The 21,137-nt window shown below is 37.8% G+C and overlaps 2 protein-coding genes and 6 non-coding genes across 8 annotated transcripts in view; 7 read left to right on the top strand and 1 right to left on the bottom strand.

Moving 5' to 3' along the window:
- Window positions 1-2,895: 2,895 nt before the first annotated feature.
- Window positions 2,896-12,790, top strand: dkc1 (dyskeratosis congenita 1, dyskerin). The gene is made up of 15 exons (XM_015351095.2): window positions 2,896-2,946; window positions 4,061-4,122; window positions 4,259-4,345; window positions 5,128-5,219; window positions 5,726-5,910; window positions 6,028-6,092; window positions 7,114-7,240; window positions 7,952-8,082; window positions 8,658-8,801; window positions 9,341-9,461; window positions 9,707-9,825; window positions 9,903-10,006; window positions 10,409-10,454; window positions 10,827-10,991; window positions 12,164-12,790. Exons 1-15 carry the CDS (start codon window positions 2,931-2,933, stop codon window positions 12,230-12,232), a joined length of 1,533 nt encoding a protein of 510 aa, XP_015206581.1. The 5' UTR covers window positions 2,896-2,930; the 3' UTR covers window positions 12,233-12,790.
- On the top strand, window positions 4,411-4,617 carry LOC138241122 (small nucleolar RNA SNORD17). Its single transcript, XR_011190315.1, has one exon. It is a non-coding gene; the product is annotated as a small nucleolar RNA SNORD17 (small nucleolar RNA).
- Window positions 5,514-5,593, top strand: LOC138241111 (small nucleolar RNA SNORD83). Its single transcript, XR_011190304.1, has one exon. It is a non-coding gene; the product is annotated as a small nucleolar RNA SNORD83 (small nucleolar RNA).
- LOC138241121 (small nucleolar RNA SNORD17) lies at window positions 6,816-7,041 on the top strand. Its single transcript, XR_011190314.1, has one exon. It is a non-coding gene; the product is annotated as a small nucleolar RNA SNORD17 (small nucleolar RNA).
- On the top strand, window positions 7,530-7,608 carry LOC138241112 (small nucleolar RNA SNORD83). The gene has a single exon (XR_011190305.1). It is a non-coding gene; the product is annotated as a small nucleolar RNA SNORD83 (small nucleolar RNA).
- On the top strand, window positions 8,340-8,478 carry LOC138241120 (small nucleolar RNA SNORA36 family). The gene has a single exon (XR_011190313.1). It is a non-coding gene; the product is annotated as a small nucleolar RNA SNORA36 family (small nucleolar RNA).
- LOC138241113 (small nucleolar RNA SNORD83) lies at window positions 9,551-9,624 on the top strand. The gene has a single exon (XR_011190306.1). It is a non-coding gene; the product is annotated as a small nucleolar RNA SNORD83 (small nucleolar RNA).
- A 936-nt stretch (window positions 12,791-13,726) lies between the features above and the next one.
- The window catches only part of mpp1 (MAGUK p55 scaffold protein 1), a 28,476-nt gene continuing 21,065 nt past the window's right edge, over window positions 13,727-21,137 (bottom strand). The window contains exons 8-12 of the mRNA XM_006632614.3: window positions 19,163-19,243; window positions 18,639-18,719; window positions 17,020-17,222; window positions 16,423-16,497; window positions 13,727-15,747 (exon numbers count right to left, since the gene is read on the bottom strand). Coding sequence (XP_006632677.1) covers window positions 15,571-15,747; window positions 16,423-16,497; window positions 17,020-17,222; window positions 18,639-18,719; window positions 19,163-19,243 — 617 coding nt within the window. The 3' untranslated portion in view covers window positions 13,727-15,570. The remainder of the gene's footprint in view (window positions 15,748-16,422; window positions 16,498-17,019; window positions 17,223-18,638; window positions 18,720-19,162; window positions 19,244-21,137) is intronic.

Raw genomic sequence — 21,137 nt, 5'->3', positions numbered from 1 at the left:
CTGAATATACAGTACTATATTATTTATTTTATGTTAAACTTTTTGCCTTAAAATCTGAACCACACTGGCTTAATACACCAGAGCCTATCATGGTTCCTTTGGTGTTAAGCAGACATTATGCCACTCTCCCCTCAGGACAGGACTCTGGTTCATCACTGGGGTTACCACCCAATAACTGATGGTCCCCGATGGACTGCAGCAAGTGGGGTAAAGTCTGCAGAAGGGAATTGCACCCACAACCCAAAGTGAGTCCAGAGACTTACCCACTACGCTAAAACTCCCCCAAACAGCACATGAACATAGAAAATGTGGACAGCTTTTCTTGTACCGAACTATATCTATATAACTGGGGCTATTCAGATATAGCCAAAGGGAGTTAACCCTAAGGGCAAAATATAGCGTAGACAACAAAAGGCAGCTGGTAAAACCAGAGAAAACTCTTATGAATGAGACCCTGCATACTCTAGACACGAGATCAAATACTTTGGCTGGATGCATAAGTCCTGATCACTCTATATTGTATATTGTAATTATATTAAACTTTACATTGATTGCCCTAGAGTTTTGTTAATCTGGTCTAAATCCTGCTTGTTGGTGGGCAGAACTAAACAGCCTTGGAGTGGCCGTGGGCTGCTACCTCTTTCAGTACTAAGTGTGAAGTGAGTGGCCCAACTCCTGAGGTCACTGGAGGCTAAATTGCCAAGTATATAGCAAAAGTTTGCACCTTTTCACTGTGTGTTAACTACCAAAATGCATGACACATGAAGACAAAAAAAAAAGATATGAAGAATCATCAAAAATCCCTACAATTTTGATAGTAGAATATAATTATTTTTAACACCTTTCTTCCAAATAATTATTTGGTAATAAACCTACTCAATTTGGAATTGGCAATTGTGTGTTTTCATGTCTCGGCTCACAGGTGCATATCTTGTACCAACACATAGTGACAACAAGGAAGTGCAGACAGATGTGTCTGGCCTCCCCACCTTTGAGTCATTGATCTGTTAATACATCTCAGGTCACGCAGCTCGCCACAGGAGGCACTTCTCCAATTGAAGGAGAGGCAGTTCCTTTGCCAGTCCTGGTGCAGGCTTGCAGTAATTGCTGTTTTGTTGGGATCTAAAAGCGCCCTTGCTAACTAATGCCAACCCTACCCTGTGCTGTGCTTAGTCAATTATGTGTCAACCACTTGAGAAATCCCATCACAGTCACAGTGACCTAACCCGGGCTTGGAACACACAGTGCCAGTGCCAGTCCTCAAGCAAGCATCTTCACATATTGAGCAACTCTGGAGCCCACATATAATTATTGCTTAATACATGTTATAGTGTTGTTCTTCTTAATACTGGAAACAAAGAATGAAGCCCTGGCGAAGAAACCAGCCACTTAACCTAGCCCAAGCTAATAATAACTGGCAGAAATCAGCTTCATTATTCTGAAGATAGAACTTGTTTTGTGTTTGCGTTGTAAAAAGGGCACCCTGACACCATCTGTTATGCAACATCTTCCCTTAAATACAATAGAAATAGAAAGTTGCGCAATTAAAAGAAAATGCATTAATTCAATAGTACATTTTAAGATGTGATTTTGAGAGACGGTGCGAGAGGTGGTTTTCTTTTTGGGACATAAAATAAATTTTTAGGTCTGGCTCTAGCCAGAGGAAAGTGCTCTTGTCATTACTGCCAGTAACCCCATCAATAGAGCTCTTTGAAAGGCTACATCCCTGTGCGTACTTTTTGTAGGGAATCATGTTTTTTTAAGGCTTATTACGTACCTCTATTCAATCACCCCTTTTGCCAATAGATTCTTTATTTTCTTTCTAATTCATATTCTGCCTATATCCCAAGGGGACACTATCAGCCTTTGTCTAAACACCCCGAGTCCTAGTCTTACTACTACTTTCATCACAATTTATTGCAAAAACCTAAAAGCAAATTAAGAAACTAAGATGTTGGTAATACATTTGGTTGAAGGGTTGGGAAATACATTTTTTAACAGTGAAAAGATATTAATACAACAGCATGGCTGCTTCATCACAATAGGCTCTACAAGGAGTCTGTTTATGATACAATCATGGGATTAGTGAAAAACCTGATGTACTGAATCTAATTTCTAATTACAAACAATAATCCAGATATTATTCATGAATCCTCCCTTTCATGTATAATTTCATTTCATGGAGTCAAACTAAATTTAGGAGATGGAAAAATCCTGTTTAGAAAGGGTCCTCTCAATATGGAGCTCCTGTTTAAACATGACAGAAAACGAATGTCAATAACTTTAGATTAATAAAAAGAATGTCAATAACTTTAGATTAATAAATAAAATGATACATCACATCACTTTCAAAAGCCACTTATCTAATTCAGGGACATGATGAATTAAAGCCAATCCCAGGAAGCATTGGGCGAAATGTGGGATGCACCCTGGATACCAGTCCATCACAGGTTTCACACAGACACCAAAAACGCACATTGTCATACCAGGGTCTATTTGCAGAAGCCAATGAATTTACCATTATGTCTTTGGACTGTGGGGCAAAAGCAGAGCACCTACAGGAAACCCATACAAATACTGCGGAACATGCAGAGTCCTTGCAAGCAGCAAACCAAAAATTGATCCCAGGATCTCAGCATCGCAATGCAGCAATATTAACCATTGTTCTAATTTACAACAATAATAATATAAATAACTCAAGTCGATACGATTAATATGTCCTTACACTAGAACTAATCCATCCTTAAAGTAACCTTCACACTAGCTCGCACTAGACAGAGGAGCTGAACTAATAACTCCCATATTTGTTTAGGCAATAGAAATGACATCATGTAGGACAGACTCTCGCGGTGTTTCACGGGTCTAAGACTCGGGAAAGGACATGCGCAGTGAACACCACACGTGTTCCTTTCCACATTGAGAGAGTGAAGATGGCGGACGTAGAGGGTAGGCATGGAAAATAATTTTGGGTTTTTCTTTATTTTTATATGCAATTCGAGGGGAAATAGTAGTAGTCAATTGTACTGAGATACATAGGACAAAGTAATTCAAGCTCTTTGAGACCGATTTAAGACTGGATCTTTTGTAGAGAAAATAAATCTCACCTCGTGTGTGCTGCATGGGGCAAGTGTGCAACTAGACGATAAATGATCAACTTGCCTGTATTTTTACATCTTAAGTTTGATCAATCCGGCTCTTACAACGTGTATATCACTATTTAAGGCGTCTTAATTTTAATAATTGCGATCTTGAATCTTAATATGTAGGGTACAAACGCATTAAATGCTGTGTTTTTGAATATAAACTTTACAGTAGGAAGAGATACATGAATTTCACTGTTGCAGAGGATGTACCTAGCTTTTTTGCATTCGATATTTTTTTATAATCCACAATGTAGTCACTTTCATCGATGAAGTAGCAAGCTTTTGTAATTTTGTAATTTTGTTTTTGAAGTTAAAAGCGAAAGTTAACATTTGCTTTAAGATTGCTGAATGCTGCACGATATTACTAAAAACGATTATTCTATACGTTTTAATTCAGTGAGTCAATTGTGCTTATGGTATTTTTTTTATCCATTTAAAAATTAATGCCTTGCACACCGCCAAATGTGGTCTTTTTCTAGTCACCACGTGTTTTCAGAGTCTGCCACGTGGTTGTATTGAACAGTTTTCCCTAAACCAATGCAGCCCGCATGTCTATTATTAATCAAATAAAGATACATTATGTGCGAATTATGATCATGAATGCTCTGAAGAGTTGCTAAATTAGAATATTTTAGGGACTTGACTTTTCCTAATTGTCATTGATGATGGAAACATGATGATTTTCTTATTCCAAGAATTTATTTTGTTTAATAATTATATGTAGAAAGCCTGTTGTTTTTTTCCAGAAGAGTTTACAGATGTAAGAGTTATTATAGGAAAGTAACCTTAATTCATATGATTATTCATATCAAGAGACGTGATGTGCTAATGTTACAGCAACAGTCCATGATTATTTACTGAGAATGATTAATTTCCACGGTTTGAACTCTTGGGTTTCTTCTTTTCTCTTTTCTCAGTTTCCTCAGCTAAGAAGCACAAGAAGAAGAAGGAGAAAAAAGTTGCCGATGATGAAGTTGGGGTAGGTTCCATGTAACATGGCTTTTTTGGAATGTTAGCAACTTTTTTGGGTGCAGTAAACTTTGAAGTTTTTATAATTGCTTACATTGTAATTTAAAATTTTCATAACATCAAATGGATTTTCCCCCCCGCTTTAGGAACTTCAAGAGATGGGTGATTTCCTCATCAAACCGGAGTCCAAAATTCCAACACTTGATACCTCTCAGTGGCCTTTATTGTTGAAGGTAACTAGATAATTATTATACGTTCCTGTCATCCTTCTAGGAAGCTCCCATGTATAGTGTTGTATGTGAGATGATGAACTTGTTTATCCATTCTCTGAGCACTGCTGGCCTCTGTCTCTGCAACACTCTCGGCCTGTTCTAGGCCTAAGTGTCTCGGCTCCCAGACTCGGCTTGGCCATTCCAGTGTTCTGCTGGGGGCGGAGCAGGAGTCTGGAGAGCTGGAGCAAGAGGCAGAACCAGCCTCTGCAGAGACGAGTAAACAGTCTGATCGCACAAGTTCGATGGGGAGGGGTTAAGTAGCCTGTTGCACAAAGAACATCCAATGATCAGTACTTGCCTCACATGACAATATAGCTCACTTTGTTGGGATATGCACAATGTAAGACATCTGCTTCTCAATCCAAAAAGTAACAGATTTATACAGAATTATTTCCCTTATCACTGTACCTGAATGAAGGTGCAGATCACAGTTCTACAAATACACAGTGTTGTATATGCGGTGCTGGAGGGTTCCAGTAAGGCAGCACAGCACATTAATGTAAATACCATTTCACCTGGCCTTGTGCCTTTTTGCTCATTAAAGATTTTTTTCAGGAAGTGTACAGTAAGCAATATATAAAAACCTTGACTTTCTCCTCTCTTCCATTCCATTAAGTATTAAATGAAGAATTGGGTGACACTTTGAAAAGTAACACTTTATGGATGGATGGTGTAGGTGTGACAAAGGTGGTATGCTAAATACATTTGTGTAAAATCTCCTTTTTCATTTGTTTTTTTTGTAGAACTTTGATAAGCTGAACATAAGGACAGCACATTATACACCTCTCCCAAGTGGCTCAAATCCCTTGAAGAGAAATATTCAGGATTATGTCAGGTACAATTTTTTTTTTGCTGTATCTTTAGGGATCTTGGTTTTCTAATTGAAACTAATGCTGGCAAAGTCTTAACTTGAAAAATGCACTTAAACTCTTCGTCCTGTGTGAAATGTGAAACAGGTTGTCTGTTTAACATTGAAAGATTTATTAATCTGTTTTAGGTATTTTAGTGCTTACAGCAGGAAGATATTACCTTACACCAGACAAATTTACATTGTTAGAATTTTCTACTTTAAGAGTTGTCTAAGATCTGAGAGAATGCTTTAATTTCATAGATTGATGACATCCAAGAAGCCAAATGATGTTTTTATGTAGATTGCATTAGCACTCTGTGCAAAGATGACTGTCTATCTATCACCCATGACTGATGGCTTCAGGGAGAAATGTTAAGGCAACCATTACAACTCCTTTAGTAGGCCTTGTGTTATGCATTTGTTTTTTCTGAGTTAATACTGAGTGATCTCCTATTCTTAGAAGTTATACTGAAATATTTTAAAATCTGTAGGACCGGTTTTATTAACTTGGATAAACCCGCCAACCCATCCTCTCACGAAGTGGTGGCGTGGATCCGTCGGATTCTTCGTGTGGAGAAAACAGGCCACAGTGGCACTCTGGACCCTAAAGTCACAGGCTGTCTCATAGTGTGTGTAGACAGAGCCACGCGTCTGGTGAAGTCCCAGCAGAGCGCTGGTGAGTGGGTATTTCTTGTCTTCTTTCAGTCTCTGAAAATCGTGAATTATAGTCACTTGTAAGTGACACAGGAAAAAAAGCAGCTTCTCCTGACTACTCTTTTGCTATTGCTTTCAGGCAAAGAGTATGTGGGAATTGTTCGGCTGCACAATGCTATTGAGAATGAGCTTCAGCTTTCCAGGGTAAGTTTTATTTTAAAATTGGTCTTTAATTTAGAAAAATGGTATAGTAATTCCACATTTATGTGAACCAGTTTAAGACAGGGTTTACGTTTTATCATTAAACATAAAAATTGACCTAATTTCTCACTTACAGCATTAAGTCATTTTATTCTTTATTTGATTCCTTAGCAAATCAGTGGAAAGTAGCTACATATGTTAAATATAGTTTATGTTCAGTATGGCTATTGCTTGTCTGTTTGAAGAAAAAATGTCAAAGTACAAACTGTCCACAAGCTTAATAAATCAACCAAAGCCTTTTAGAAATCAGTTTAAAGCAGTTTTTAAACGTGTTTTTCACAAAATAAGTAAAAATTTCAGTATTGGAGGTCAAATCATTTAAGTTTGCTTGCAAAGAAGTTAATGTACATTTAAGCTATGTCACTTCAGCATCTGCATTTTCACATAAGATGACAAGGGTGGCTCACCTGTTTTTTCCTGTCTCACTATTCCACAATTAGCTTGCTTTTTTATTATGAGAGGAAGTCATCTACTTTATGGGGTTAGACACTTTGACTTTTATGAAAGTGGGTTTATGGGACTTTTTTTTTGACTGAAATGTTTTTTGCTGTTACAATGCTTAAAGCCTCAGTTTTGAGTAAGCACACAGGAAAAATCTTGCATTTGTTGATGCTCAATCTTCTGGATGAGCTGTGTTGACGTGCTCTTCCTGCGGCAGCAATGTATGTGAGATGATGAACTTGTTTATCCATTCTCTGAGCACTGCTGGCCCCTGTCTCTGCAGCACTCACGACCTGTTCTAGGCCTGAGTGTCACGGCTCCCAGACTCGGCTCGGCCATTCCAGTGTTCTGCTGGGGGTGGAGCAGGGGTCTGGAGAGCTGGAGCAGGACTGGAGGCTGTAGCAAGAGGCAGAACCAGCCTCTGCAGAGACGAGTCAAACAGTCTGATCACGTACAAGCTTCGAATTGGCTTCCGGTTAAGTCGTTTGTCTCAGGTGTGTCAAGTCTCTCTCCTCTTTCTCAGGCACTGGAAACCTTAACGGGGGCTTTGTTCCAGCGGCCTCCTCTGATTGCAGCTGTGAAGAGACAGTTGAGAGTGAGAACCATTTATGAAAGCAAACTCATAGAGTACGATCCAGAGCGAAGACTGGGTAAGGAAAAGAGAGATCTATTACTTTACTGGATTTTCTGTTTTCTTCAGAGCACAGCAAAGCTGCAAATCCTCCATTGCAAAATAATGTAAAGATTATTAAGAATCTTGCTAATATTATTAGTCATGATGAGGAACGTCAGTGCCAAGAGTACAAAGGGGTATTTACTTATAGGTTACGATAAGAATTAAGCTTGAGTGAATTTTCTGCTTTCCTTAAATACTCGGAAGAAAACTTAAATTTAGGATGGGCATTAGTATCCTAGTTAATGATTAGCTCCAAACAAGAGGCCAAATGATGTGTTGTATAGATTGCATTAGCACTTTGTGCAAAGATGACTATTGATCTATCACCCATGACTGATGGCTTCTGGAACAGTGGTTAAGAGGGGTGTTTTTGAACTTGGATTATTCATTGTAATTGTTTAGTTACTAAATTAATCTGGCAGGCCTGATATAAAAGGCGTACCAGTGATTTGTTTTTAAAATTTTTGGAATTAGGTAAATTGGTGCTTCATTGTTCTGAACACTCAACTTTTAAATGCTAAATTTAAAAACAAATTTAAGGCCAGGTCTCTGATGATTAAATGGAACTGCTTTTGGACTTTTCATGAAAAAATGAACGCAGACCATATTTGCAGTGATTTACCAGTTCATGTATTAATGGTGGGTAGTATTCACTCCAGTCATGTTTCTAACTGGTATTCTGCAGGGATATTCTGGGTCAGCTGTGAGGCAGGTACCTACATCCGGACCCTGTGTGTTCACCTTGGCCTCTTGCTGGGAGTTGGGGGACAGATGCAGGAGCTTCGGCGAGTGCGGTCTGGGGTCCTGGGAGAGCGGGTAAAAAAACTGTTTTCTCCGCTTCCCTCTTTCCAACCAGAGGCTTGTACTGAGGTCAAGGGTCTCCAGTATTGGTCTTGTTGGTCTGAAATAAAATCTTTTTATAAAACCGGCTTTTGACAGGATAAACCAGCTGATGACTGGCTTTATTGGACCTATTTAACAGTTATTCTCAGGCTCTGCTTTTTCAAAGAAACACCAGGTTTAGACCTATAAAGGACCAGGATTGGACCATTCTGGCTTAAGTAATAAATGTTGTCCAAAGTGGTTGAGTTCAGTGCTGGGCTTTTTCCCTGGCTCTGGTAATTGAGCTTTGGTACATGGAATGGCATGGAGGAGGATATGAGTGGAATGGTTAAATTGTTTTTCCATTTCATTGAATCCTTGCCTACATTCATTTTGTTTTTCATTGTTTTGAATCTGAGTCACTATGGATAAAAGCAAAATTTCAAAGCTGTACTTTGTTACACGGTACTCTTTTGACACCTTTCAAAGATGAGAGCCTTACTGTTTGAAATCATAATGACAATGTTATTACACAATAGGAAAACTTATTTATTTTATCCTTTTTTCAGGACAACTTGGTTACCATGCACGATGTGTTGGATGCCCAGTGGCAGTATGACCATAACAAGGATGAAACCTACCTGAGGAGAGTCATCTATCCACTAGAGAAGCTCCTTGTGTCACACAAACGTCTTGTTATGAAGGACAGTGCGGTATGGCTATACCTTTTTTTATTAAATCGGCCTTAGAGCTAATGATGTTTAAAGAACAAATGCTGCGAAGCTAAAATGGAACTGTTTTTAGTTATTCAGTATGAATCATTTTGTCCTCTTTCATCTTATAAATGCTTTACTTACTGATCGAAGTAAGCATTGTCCCCGACTGTAAACAATTTCAGCTGTCGAGTTAGTTGTTAAATGTATAAATACTTGTCTTCTATCTTTTGAAGAAGGCAAACCACACTAGATTTAAGAATTCCTGAAATCAAAAGCATTTGCTATCATTTGAACATTCAAGTTAATGCATTTAAGGTCATCTTAGAGTGTGGGTGATTCTGGTCTATAGCCCAGCCCTTCCAGAATGGTTTGTGTTTCTTTGATCTTAGCTAAAATGTAAAACAAACTCAGTGGTAGGGAACACAAATCCATTCTAAACTGAAGATGAAAGGATGGCATTGCTCGTAGATGATCATTCAGCCTGATTTTTGTAGTGAATGGAAGATGCACAGTGTTGACAAGTGTCTTCCTTACAGGTCAATGCAATCTGCTATGGTGCAAAGATCATGCTGCCTGGTGTTCTCCGGTATGAAGATGGCATTGAAGTAAACCAAGAGATTGTTGTCATCACTACTAAAGGAGAAGCTATTTGCATTGGTAAGCAATCATCGGTTACCTACCTTTTCTTGGTTATTCTGCAAGGAAGCGGAGCTGGAATATCTGAAATGTTTGAAAATAAGATCCTGGCCAAGTGATGTTCAACAGATTGCATTAGCACTTGCAAAGATGACCATCTATCTATCACCCATGGCTGATGGCTCTGGAAAAAGTTAATTTTGGGATATCTCACAAAAAAGAATACTCCTTTTTATGTTTTTGGATTTGGTCATTTTTACTTCTAGCAATCGCCCTGATGACCACTGCAGTAATTTCCACTTGTGACCATGGAGTTGTGGCAAAGATTAAGAGAGTCATCATGGAAAGAGACACCTATCCTCGTAAATGGGGCCTAGGGCCAAAGGTAATGCTGAAACTTGTTTGGCTTCTTGTTAAACTGTGTACATAAAGGTTGCTTTAATTTTCTAATGCTGTTTTCAGGCAAGCCAGAAGAAAATGATGATTCAGAAAGGCTTGTTGGACAAGCATGGAAAACCTAATGGAAATACTCCAGCTAACTGGAAGGAACAATATGTAGATTACAGGTATGGAGAAAAGTTTTATCTTGTTCACAGCTGTAGTGTATGCATAGTTCTGGGTGATATATGTTTATGAATTTAAAACTGGCACACTTGTGTTCATATAATAGGTTATCATATTTCTCTAACTTTCTGAAGATAGCGAACTGTTTTCCCATTTATTAATTCTGCACCATAAATCTTGGTGTGTTCTTCAGTACTTCATTTAATTGAAATATTTTTCTCTGATTTAGAATAGTACTATTATCTAGTGTGGTACAGTTTACTGTGATCCCTAAACTTTCATTTGCAGATTATAAACAAGGATGAATTGCCAAAACATCAAAACTGTGTTGTGATGACACCCTATCCCCCACGTTGTTTTAGAGTTCCATTTTGTGTTTAATGACAATCTTTTCTATTTTTCAGTACGCCGAAGAAAATTGAAGCAGAACCAAGTGAACCAACTGCCAAGGTAGGCCCATTATTTTCTGTAACATGACGCAAGAAGGAGAAACTGCTTTTTTCATGGGACGTTAATATGCTTGAAATGTGCTAGTTGTATTTGCTTAAAGTAGGGCAACTTTTGCAGTCTAGCATATACTGGTCTTAACAAAATACGAACATGTTTTAACAGTAACTTAAGAATAAAGAGAGGCAGATGTGAAAACCAGAGAATTTATTTTTGGCAAGCTCAGTATTAGTCTCCCACAGGTTTTAGTTTTTCTCACAGGTTATGTCAGTGGTACCTTGATTGTAAGATTAATTCCTTAAGGTTGTGGTGGTTTGTTTTTCATGGCTTGCCTGCGTAGTAGTAGTAGAAGTAATTGATTTTTTTTTTCTTCAGAGGAAGAGAGAAACAAGCGACAGTGAAAGCGATGGAACACCTGCCCCCTCTACACCTTCCGCTCCCAAAGCAGATGTGGAGAGTAAGAAAGAAAAGAAGAAAAAGAAAAAAGACAAGAAAATAAAACTTACGGAAGAAGCAGGGGAAGAAGAACCAGCTCCAGAGGTACAAGTCTGTGCTTGTAGGGAACTGTGTACAGAGCAAGAAAATTCTGGTCTAATTCTTCAGTGCTATGCATTGAAATTGATTTTTTTTCTCAGTATAATCCGTGATTTAAGATTATTTCAGGGGTTTGTTGGTGTGAAGGCTAAAGCTTATTTAAATCCCTTAACAAATTGCGCAACTATGCCTGAGAAGTTTAGTCCTAACCTCTCCAGTGAACAAGATGTCATTGCATTTGTCAGTCTCGAATTTTAAATGTTTTAAATTTCATTTTCGTCATTCCAAGCTGCGACAAAGAAGCAGATGGTTATCCCTTTATTGTCTGGTTATGTGGCTTTAGAGGGAGTTGGTCTGCAAAATTATCAAGAGGAAGCCTTCACAGTCCAGCATACTTCCATTGAATGGTGGACTTTGGCCTGCTCTACATTAGCTTTATAGTTAAGTTCTCACAAATAGGTGCTCACTATTTGGAGCTGCTTTTAAGTGTGATAGGTTTTATTTTCTGAGAAGCTGGTAGTTCCTTTATACATTGTGTAAAAACTTTGTACTAAATGTATAGTGAATGTCCAGCAGCACAAGATTAAGTAACATGATACCGCTTTGCTTATGTGGGTTTCATATAGATCTTATTACCAGTATCATTTTTGGATTTATGGTCATCACTCATGTGGGTTGTGTCCTGTCAGAGGTGCAGATTTAGATGTAGCGATGGAGCATTTTTATACTGCAACTCCCAAACTGCTAGAAGAGTGCCATGAAGTGATTTGAGCCAGCTACCAAAATGATAATTGTAACTGAAAGTGATAATTATGCTTTTGTAAAAATAGCTAAAAGCAGTAATCAAAGCTGTGTAATGTAGTAATCCATTAGAAAAGAGGGGAAACCTTTATTATTGCTACTTCACCCAGTAAGTCTCAAAGTCTAAATGTTTAGAGGCCAGGAAAATGTGGAATTTAATAGATTTTCATTGGTTCTACTTCATTTCTTTTTGGGGGATAACATTAGTGATTACAACATTTTGATTTAAAGATGAAAGATTTCTTTCTCCTTTAAAATTGTGTCCATTAAGGTTTGACTGGCTGAAAGCATCATGTGTCAGGGCTGTGATGAATGATATTTGGGCTGTTGGTTTTTTTTTAATGAGGCAATCTTTTCCTTCCACCTCCTTTGTGCAGGAGGGTGAAAGCAGTAAGAAGAAAAAAAAGAAAAAGAAGCAGAAGGAGGAAGAAGCTTCTTCTGATTGAGATCTGGCATGAACCTGGAAAGGGTTTGACCATATTCCTCCAAGGAGTGAGGGAGAGAGTGCTTGAGAGATGGACTGCAAGATATTGAAGTTGGCACTCTGTGACTTGCAAAGGAAACCATCTTTCTTCCACCTTTTATGAACTCTGAGTGATTGACTCAGTTGGCTATAGTGATTGCGATAATAGTTTCAAATTTCAGTTCAGTATTCTTTGAAGCTCTTTGCTTCTGGGTAAACCTATGATGATGGGGCATGTTTGATATTCAGGAGGATATACTGTGAACATCAATTCATCTGATGATTTTGGGGAGGATACCCCTCATACCAAAAAGCCTAAGCCGTCCATCTGGTTTTTGTATCATGATTTGTCTGGTTACCTGAATGAAACTATTAATGATGTAATCAGTTGTGGAGAAAGATGTTTTATATTATACTGTGTATTTTTGTATTGTAAATATTTGACAGCTGAAATTGAGTTAGTGAAAAGGTTGACCTTCATTCATGCAATGACTGGAGTCTGTTGACTAAAGCTTTGATTTATAAAAGTTTTTTTTAATTATGTGTTGGCTTTCTTTCTAAAGGCAAATGGGGAGAAAAGGTGTTCCCAAGACATTGTCCAAGGACACCCATCTGGAGTTGTGGAGGTTTAGAATTGTCAGTCATTTTGATGGTGCTAAAATGGGTAAACTTAACAAGGTTGGAGGGAGTACCACCAAAGGGTATTTGTCAGTAGTTTGGAAACAGTCATGTTTGTGTATGGTTTAGTATTGTGCGATTATGGGTTTCATTTATCTATTAAGGTGCTGAAGGTTTGAGATGTAGATTAAGGTTTGTAAATGCCCAGAATTATCGGTTTACCTTAATATCATGGTCAAAGTAAAAGGCTTACAGCCTGTTTCAGTGATCATGTAGCGGCTACATTTACAAGAACTCCCATACTGGGTTAAGCTTGTGGCCACTTGTTTTTATATGCAGTACTTAGCAGACTTTCTGCTAAATAAAACAAGACATTTTGTGGCTGGTCCAGTTGTTAAAGCTTGTTTCTTTTGTAAATTCTGAGGTTAGATTTTAAATAGGTCATTAGTTCTAGGCTCTGTGTTGAAATCAAGTTAAAGGATTAATGTTCTGGACATTTATACATTTATAGCTGTGGTTATACATTTGAAAGCTGAAAGTCTTGAGACTTTACCTTCTGTGACTTTCTTAATTCAGTGTCATAACATGAATTAATTTCAGTACATAAGTGCTTGGTTTTCTATACTCACGCCTTTACATTTTGATCTTTTAAAAAAAAACATAATAGCATTTAATGCCAAAGCAAGGTTTCACATCAGGCTTAAATATAATTATTTAGTACAGCACAAAGTGATGTGGCTTTTGATGGTTGCACAGTGTAAACATCGGCAGTCTGAAGGCTAAGGTTTTAGAAAGTATTACTGAAATAGGGCAACTCCTCCAGATGTATTTTATCTTTACAACATTGACTAATACACAATTGAAAGTGGCCTCAAAATATTTTATTTAAATGCAAAAGTTACATGTGCATAATGGCATAAATAACCCCACACTTTAACCCTTCCCCTCCACCCATAAACAAACCTAAGTGCAATGGGATATTTGTCGGTATCCAAATAAGTCTACTGCAGATGCCTTAAGAGTAGAACTAAATGAAAGTTCATATTGCACTATTTTAATATCTGGTACCCAAGAAATGGTAACACTTTTGGGGAAAAGCATTTTGACTTTAATACTGAAAGAAGTGTGAAGTTCCACATGCAGACAGCTGGGTATGCCATGTGTTTCATATGTTTTGGTGTAGGTATGAATATCTGCATTTTGCCTTAAGTTTAATTTGAACTGTCATAACAGGAAACCACAGCTTGCAAGTAAAACTGAATTTTGATTATGGGCATTTTGCATTCCAAGTTATTGGTCTGAATATCTAAACTTGCATGTTATATTCTCTGGTTTTGTATATTGGTAGTATAATTGCAATGCCTTTCAATGTGCATGCATGTAAACAGGCACACAATGCATATAACCATGTTTTTGTTCTGAATAGTGAACAGCTGTTGCCTTAATTATGAAATGGCTAGCTGAAAGGTACAGTTTCCCATTTTCTACCCTTAAAACGTTTACTTCGATGTACAAAATTTCACTCTTAAATCTTCCCTGAGCATAGGCTTTAGGAAGGTAATTTACTAGGAGATCAATTACTCCATCTTAAATCAAGCATCACTGGTTAATATTTCAAACTATAGTGCACATTTTTCAATATTAAACCTGCGATGGTGATAGCGGGCAGGTACTTATTTAATGGGGAAGTACATTACAAATTATGAACTAAGGAAGACTGTTCACTGATAACCTCGAGTAGGTTGAGTTACTGATAACTGATGCATCATCTTGTTAAAATGATTTGTTGGCTAGACCCTAAAAGATAAAACCACACTTGGCGATAAAATCAATGGCACTATTTTTGCTAAAATCCAAGAATCCATCTTAAGAATCCTACACTTTGGCCAGAACGAAGGGGTGGGAAGGGACACCTATGTTTTGCCTTGCAGCAATACTACACAAACATTTCTACACTACAACTTTCAGGGCTACTTTTACTCTTCACTGCACTATCAAGAAATATGTTTAAAATCCAGAAACATTGACTGGCTTTTTTTTATGAACTCCTAATGTCCATTCTTATGTAAGGTGGCATGTATGTTAATGAAAGTAAGAAACCGTTAACACTACTGTAATTTTTATGTGTGAATGCAAATGTTCTCCAAGAACACAAACATTTTAGATCAGAACAGTGACTATAAATTGGTCACTTGCTTAGAAAAAATGAGTTGGTTTCCTTTGTGACTCGACAGCAAAGGTGCAGGACAACAACAGCAGGTTCAACCGCAAACCACTTCGCTAGTTCATTGCCCACGGCTTCCCTCAAGCACCAGAGCAAAACGGGCTAGTGCTGTTGGGGATGGGGTTGGTTCTCAGTGACTAAGTGGTGACCCCTGTGGCCACCCAAGAGGGACGCGTCTCTCCTTCAATTGGTGCTGAACTTTCAGATACGGGCTATAGAGCCTGTGCCAAAAGATTAATGGCTTAAAGGTGGGTGCTTCAAAGAAGTAGGCCTACACAATTTCATTCTCCCATGTGAGGTTGCAGGTTTGTTAATGGTAACCAAGACAAAAAATAAATTCTGAATCAAGTGGGTATAACATTTTAAAAAGTGATGGGAGTCAGTAAGGATCTTAAGAAAAGGGATTCTGTACCTCCAGAGGTCTGATTTACTGTAGGAGTTACTGGGGTTGGGGGTATTTTGTAGACAGGGGTGTGCAGTCAGTAAACCCAGGACACTGGCACCCACTGGGGAGTGGAACTAGCACGCTCTATGGCTGCCTCCACACCCTTGACACTCTCGTCTACATCATTGTTCACCAGTGTCACATCAAAATAGTGTCCGTATGTGCTGAAGATGGCATCTGATTCCTTCTGGATCTGCTGCAGAGACTCTGACTGAAAGATGAAAGATATAACAGCTCATTTTGGATAGGCTCAGGCCATGCATCTCGCACAAACACGCTAAGATTCTACTCTGAACAACTGTAAAATGAGGGGGGGGGGATCTTCTAAACACACCAATAACAGTTGGTTAAAATAACTGCATCTGTAAAATTATCAGTGTTCTCTTTCATTTACCAGGAACTAGAAAACTGATTTTAGTCAAATCTAATTTTAAACAAGTCAGATTTTAGCTGAAACGTACTTTACAGGCTAGTTTTGTTTTTTCAGTTGTGCTTTGTGTTGATTTTGTAGACCTGTTTGCAAGTGTTTTTTTAAAGTATGTTGACGTGTATGGTTTAGTGAGCCTGTTAAGGTAGTTTTAATGGTTGTTTTTTCAACCCTCACAATGAGAACCTTTCAATCACCTGCATTGCAACATTTTTGCTCTTCTTCTGTTTCAATGGTGTTAAATTATACTACTTTTCTTTGAAATAGGCACCTGCAGTTTCCTTATTAGTTATAACTGCATTTACTGTTACTTTAACTTCCACTGTTACTCAAAACAATTGATCCAAGCCTGCTTTTATAAAACAATTAACACTAGATAAGCTTGATGTTTATCATGGAATCTCTTGCTTAGATTTTTAATGACTTTGGTAAGACTAGTTATGAAATGTTTTAACTTACCTGGCTGGCAGCAGTAGTTGGAGCAATAAACACTACAAGAGGTGCAAAATCTGCTGTTCGAAGGAGTTTCAAAGTCTGAAAACAAAACAGATGCTGTTCTACACAACCTGATGTCACAGGTGAGTACTGCATCAGCAGGGCCTAACCAGGGAAACTAAGGCAGTATTTCCACACTAGGGGGAGTAGTTGCTCTAATACCGATGGCCACCGCTGTAAGTATTCCTTACACTTCCACCATTGAAAAGCTGCAATGCTTGGCTTTAGCTTGTGAATTAATTGCAGTTAGGTTACAGAGGTAATTAACAGCGTAATATGTTCAACTGTTTAAGTTAAGCAACCAACTACATGTTCCTGGTCTAATTATTATAATAGACAGTTTTGAAAACTTTAATTCCAAAAGCATCCGATTTACATTTAAAGGTCTGATAAAAGGTCAATAACACCTAAGTATGGAATGAGTAAAATGGCCTTTGGTTTATGGCCATCTTTATGCTGTCTGCTGCAAATATACAATGAAGAAAACTTCAAGCCCTCTAATATAGTGTGAAAGTATTTTAACAACTTTCAGCAATATTTCACAATATTTCAGTGCCATACCTGAGGCTCGATGTCCAGGACTGCGATTTTGCCCTGCTCATGGATTTTGTTGATGGTTTCAAATTTGGTGCCAAACATGTGGCCCTGGAAGCTACCATACTCCAGAAGTTCATTGTTGGTGATACATTTTGTCATCACCTCATTTGAAATAAAATAATAGTCTTTTCCATTTTCTTCATCTTTCTTCTGTGGTCTTGTAGTATCTGGAACAGTTTGCAAAGAAAGCACAGTTTTGTACAGTAAACATTTAATTTACTTCTGCTGACTGATTCCACATATTCCACATGAGGGAAAGAGCTGTCAGTATACTCTCTTGTGGAAATAACACTGCTTTTGAAGATACTAAAGAGGCCTGTAAGAGACTAGTGTCTAGATTCAAGAAGGTAAGGAAATGGCTGTTGCTGTGTCAGAGGTGCCAGTGTTTGGCATGGAGAATCATCACAGAAAAAGTCTACCAGGTTTAGAATTAATGTAAAAATAGAAGTTATTCTGAGAGCTGAAGTGGGCCAGCTAATAGGTCTTTGTGACATGGCAAACTGCAAGGTATCTTGAGATTATATAATGAAGGATGCCCTGATTAGTTGACACTGATACTGCCCAGGTGGGTTGGCTCTTTTTCTAGGTCCAGTAAAGAAGTACATTACTGAGAAACAGGAGTGAGATAGAGTGAATGGAGACATTGTGACAGGAAAAGGGAGGTGCTATTTGGCAAGGTAACTGTATCTACTTGCCCCAGATAAGTGAAAATTTAAGATTAGACACCATGTGGAAAATTATGCAGAGCAATCCACACTAACAACTGGAGCTGGAGGAGTGGCCTAAATTGAAAGGGGTAGTATTCTGGGGATGGAACGATGTTTGAAAAAGAGATCAGGTGATTCAGAGCTAGATTTAATACCATTATGTCCAATTGTGATAGGTATTCAACGGGAAAACCTTAAGACAGGGAAATAGATGATAGTGTAGGTAGGAGAGACACTACAGTGCCTAGTATAAAAGATGACAGGGAAAAAAAGTGAGAATATTCTGAGCTAAAGGGTTAAGAGTTGGGAGAGAACAGAAAGGGAAAATTTGCTTTAGGAATGATTCTGCTCTTACCTGGTGTAAGAGCTATGATAACCACTAAAGAGCAAAAACGTGAATGTAGTGTAAGATGGTAAGAATGCTGAAATGTCATCTGACAAGTTAGCATGAGTCATGGAGTCTGAGTCTTTTAAATAGCTCTAAGATAAATAATCACAAGATTATTTGGGATTAGAGTTTCCAATCAGAATTAATTGTATACATAATTATGGGATGAACTACTAATTTTCTAATGGCAAATTTAAACGACTGGTGGAATACAACATAACATTTGTATTTTAGAACAGGTTTTTTAAATCCTTTCAAGGTCTTTAAATTTGATATTCTTCAACAGGAAATGTGTTGCTCTTGCATTAATATCATTAATTTATGTGCACATCTTTTCAACTCTGTATTAAACACACACAATTTGCTGTTTTTTTCATGCTGCAACCTCTCATTATTTAGAAATAGTCCGAGAGAATGTTTTAAAAGTTAGAAACTCATCATTCAGCTTTGCACTTATTAAATTGACAGATATTTCAAACAATACTTACGAGGTGGGGGGTAGGCAAATTTTTCAGGGTTTTTAGTAAGTAAAGTGCTTTTGATATGGCTTCGTCCTACTCCAGGAGCACCTGAATAGAACAGTAAAAAAAATCATTAATAAAAATAATGATATTTTTATTATTTTACAATAGATAGTAAAAGAAGTAACTTTACTTGCTGTGTTAAACTTTGTCGGCTTCCTGTGAGTTTTTTTTTAAAATACTATGACATCCCGGAGAATTTTTAACTTTAATGCCGTGCAACTTTTAGGACAGAATCTCAGTAATATTGGGTTTCAAGCTCTTGCTGTAAAGCATTGGCCACTTAAAAAAGGGTTGAAAATGAGGAGAAGGAGCAGGTCAGTGTAGTTATGTCCTAGATTCTCTAAGTGCATTGTTTATGTAAAGAAACATGTCTGGCACTACAAAAGGCAATTCTGGGATTATTGCACACAGTAAGTAGCACATGTGTGATCTCTTGAATATAACTCATTGGCTGCTCCAAGACTGTGCACTGTGGTACATGAACTTACCTATCAGAACCAGTGTTTTTCTGTTGAATGCAGGGAGCTTCACAACCTCCTCATAGGAAATGACATCTAGTTGGTCAAAAACTGGCATTGAAAAAATAAATTAAAAAATGAAGATTGAATTCACATTGGTAATGTATTAATCCAAGCACTAATAATCCACACAAGTAGAGAGTGACTTCAAGGAAATCTGTTGAAAGTACTGATCTTGAAAACTCCCAAAAAACACTGTCTAGTGCACTAAAGAATACTGATGTAGAGGCCATCGTAACTTCTGATATTGTATTACAGTGTAGACACCCTAATTCTGATTTGAGTTTCACCTTCCAATAAACCAAAACCTCAATTAATTGAGCACTTCAAAAGCTCAAGCTAGATCTCTGCGCAGGACTATTTTGTTCCTGCCTGCTCCCATAATATATTCTATTTCAAATCCCAGGCTGTCCCTTAATACCACCACCATAACCTCAGAATAACCCACTGCAAGGCTCTAACTCTAATTCACAATTTCAGCATTGTAGGCATATTCAAGTTAAAAAGCACATGAAACTTCTAAACAGGCAATATGCTAAGGAAAATTAGTTAATCATGCACAGCTTTAATGTTACATGATAGATCTTTTCAAAAATTTCCTTCTAGGAAGTGCATTGTGTAAATGCAATCCCTAACAAAATCACAGTCCTCCCTGCTTAGAGCACTGTACTCTGTAAAGTTTTTGAAGCATATGAAAAGTTTATACATTTCTACATCATATAAAGTGGGACTGCAGTATTTACTGAAAAGGGCAATAATTGGCTAAATGAATGTGAATAATAACTCCCATCCTGGAGTTCCTGCACTGGCTTCCTGTCAAATTCCATGTGGACTTTAAAATCCTCATGGACCACCTATAAGGCTCTGCATGGCTGAACTATTATCATGTCTGAACTATTATCGTCCTACTCCTCACCTCGCAACCTTCGCTCTTCTGATTCTGGTCTCCTAACTGTCTCCCAAGCCCATCTACATTCTATAGATGACAAGGCCTTCTGTTATGCCCCCAAGCTACGGAACTCTATTCCCAAGGATATCAGAGAGTCACCCTCTCTAAACTCCTTCAAATCCAGACTCAAAACCTTCTTCTTTAGAAGAGCCTTTACTTAACTGATTCCATTCTTTACCCCTCTGCTCCTACTACACTTAGTACCACCATCCACAGTCTCCTCTGTGTATTGTAATTGGGTTTTATCTTGTGTATTCTTTTTATTTATTGTTGTTGTCATTCTGTAAAGCACTTTGAGAAACCACCTTTAAAGGTGCTATATAAAAAGTTTATTATTATGTTAATAAACATTCTTGGCATTTAGTGAGTAGGCAGGATAGTCATAGCTGAGTACTATAGTACTATAGTATATACAGTATTTTACTGTACCAGAATAAATCTTCCACTATTTAGTCATTTTGGATGTATTGATGTGACTGTGAGGGTGTCTACATCCCCATGTAGACTATGCATCTGAGATGTCCCTAGGAGGCTTCCATAGGAGCTGGCCATTTTGTCTCGAATGTAACCAAGAACAGTCACTGAGATAAAATGGCTACCAACAGACCAACAACTGAGTACTGGTGCTCACAAGGATAATCAAAACCAAGCTGATGATCCCTGTAAAGCAGAGGAGGGTTGTCTTGTTGGGAAAACAGCTACAGTTTTTGAGAAAAACACGGACAATCCAGATGGGAGTTCTCTGTTATCTGATAATGTTGTTTTTTGTGGAAACACAGGAAACATACAATGTTAAAGTATAGAGAGGACTCCAAGTAGGAGTTAGGTTTTGTTTTGTTCTTCTTTATTTAAATAATTCACTCTTCTGAAGAACGTTATAAAGAGCACGAAGAACGTTATATGGTTCTGTTTTCTGTATAAAAGTCAGGATTTGTTGAGAATTGTTAATGATTTTTTATTGTCACACTTTGTTCATGTGACAGTGGCTTAGTTTAA

This window comes from Lepisosteus oculatus, chromosome 8 (genome assembly GCF_040954835.1).
Source record: "Lepisosteus oculatus isolate fLepOcu1 chromosome 8, fLepOcu1.hap2, whole genome shotgun sequence".
Classification (NCBI taxonomy): domain Eukaryota; kingdom Metazoa; phylum Chordata; class Actinopteri; order Semionotiformes; family Lepisosteidae; genus Lepisosteus; species Lepisosteus oculatus.
This window is presented reverse-complemented; position numbering and strand designations above follow the sequence as displayed.

What these genes read in the sequence shown, in the direction of transcription:
- dkc1 (XM_015351095.2), top strand. An exon ending in CGATCCAGAGCGAAGACTGG is followed by an intron (nt 7,241 to 7,951) that starts GTAAGGAAAAGA and finishes GGTATTCTGCAG; the next exon opens with GGATATTCTGGGTCAGCTGT. An exon ending in TTGTTATGAAGGACAGTGCG is followed by an intron (nt 8,802 to 9,340) that starts GTATGGCTATAC and finishes TCTTCCTTACAG; the next exon opens with GTCAATGCAATCTGCTATGG.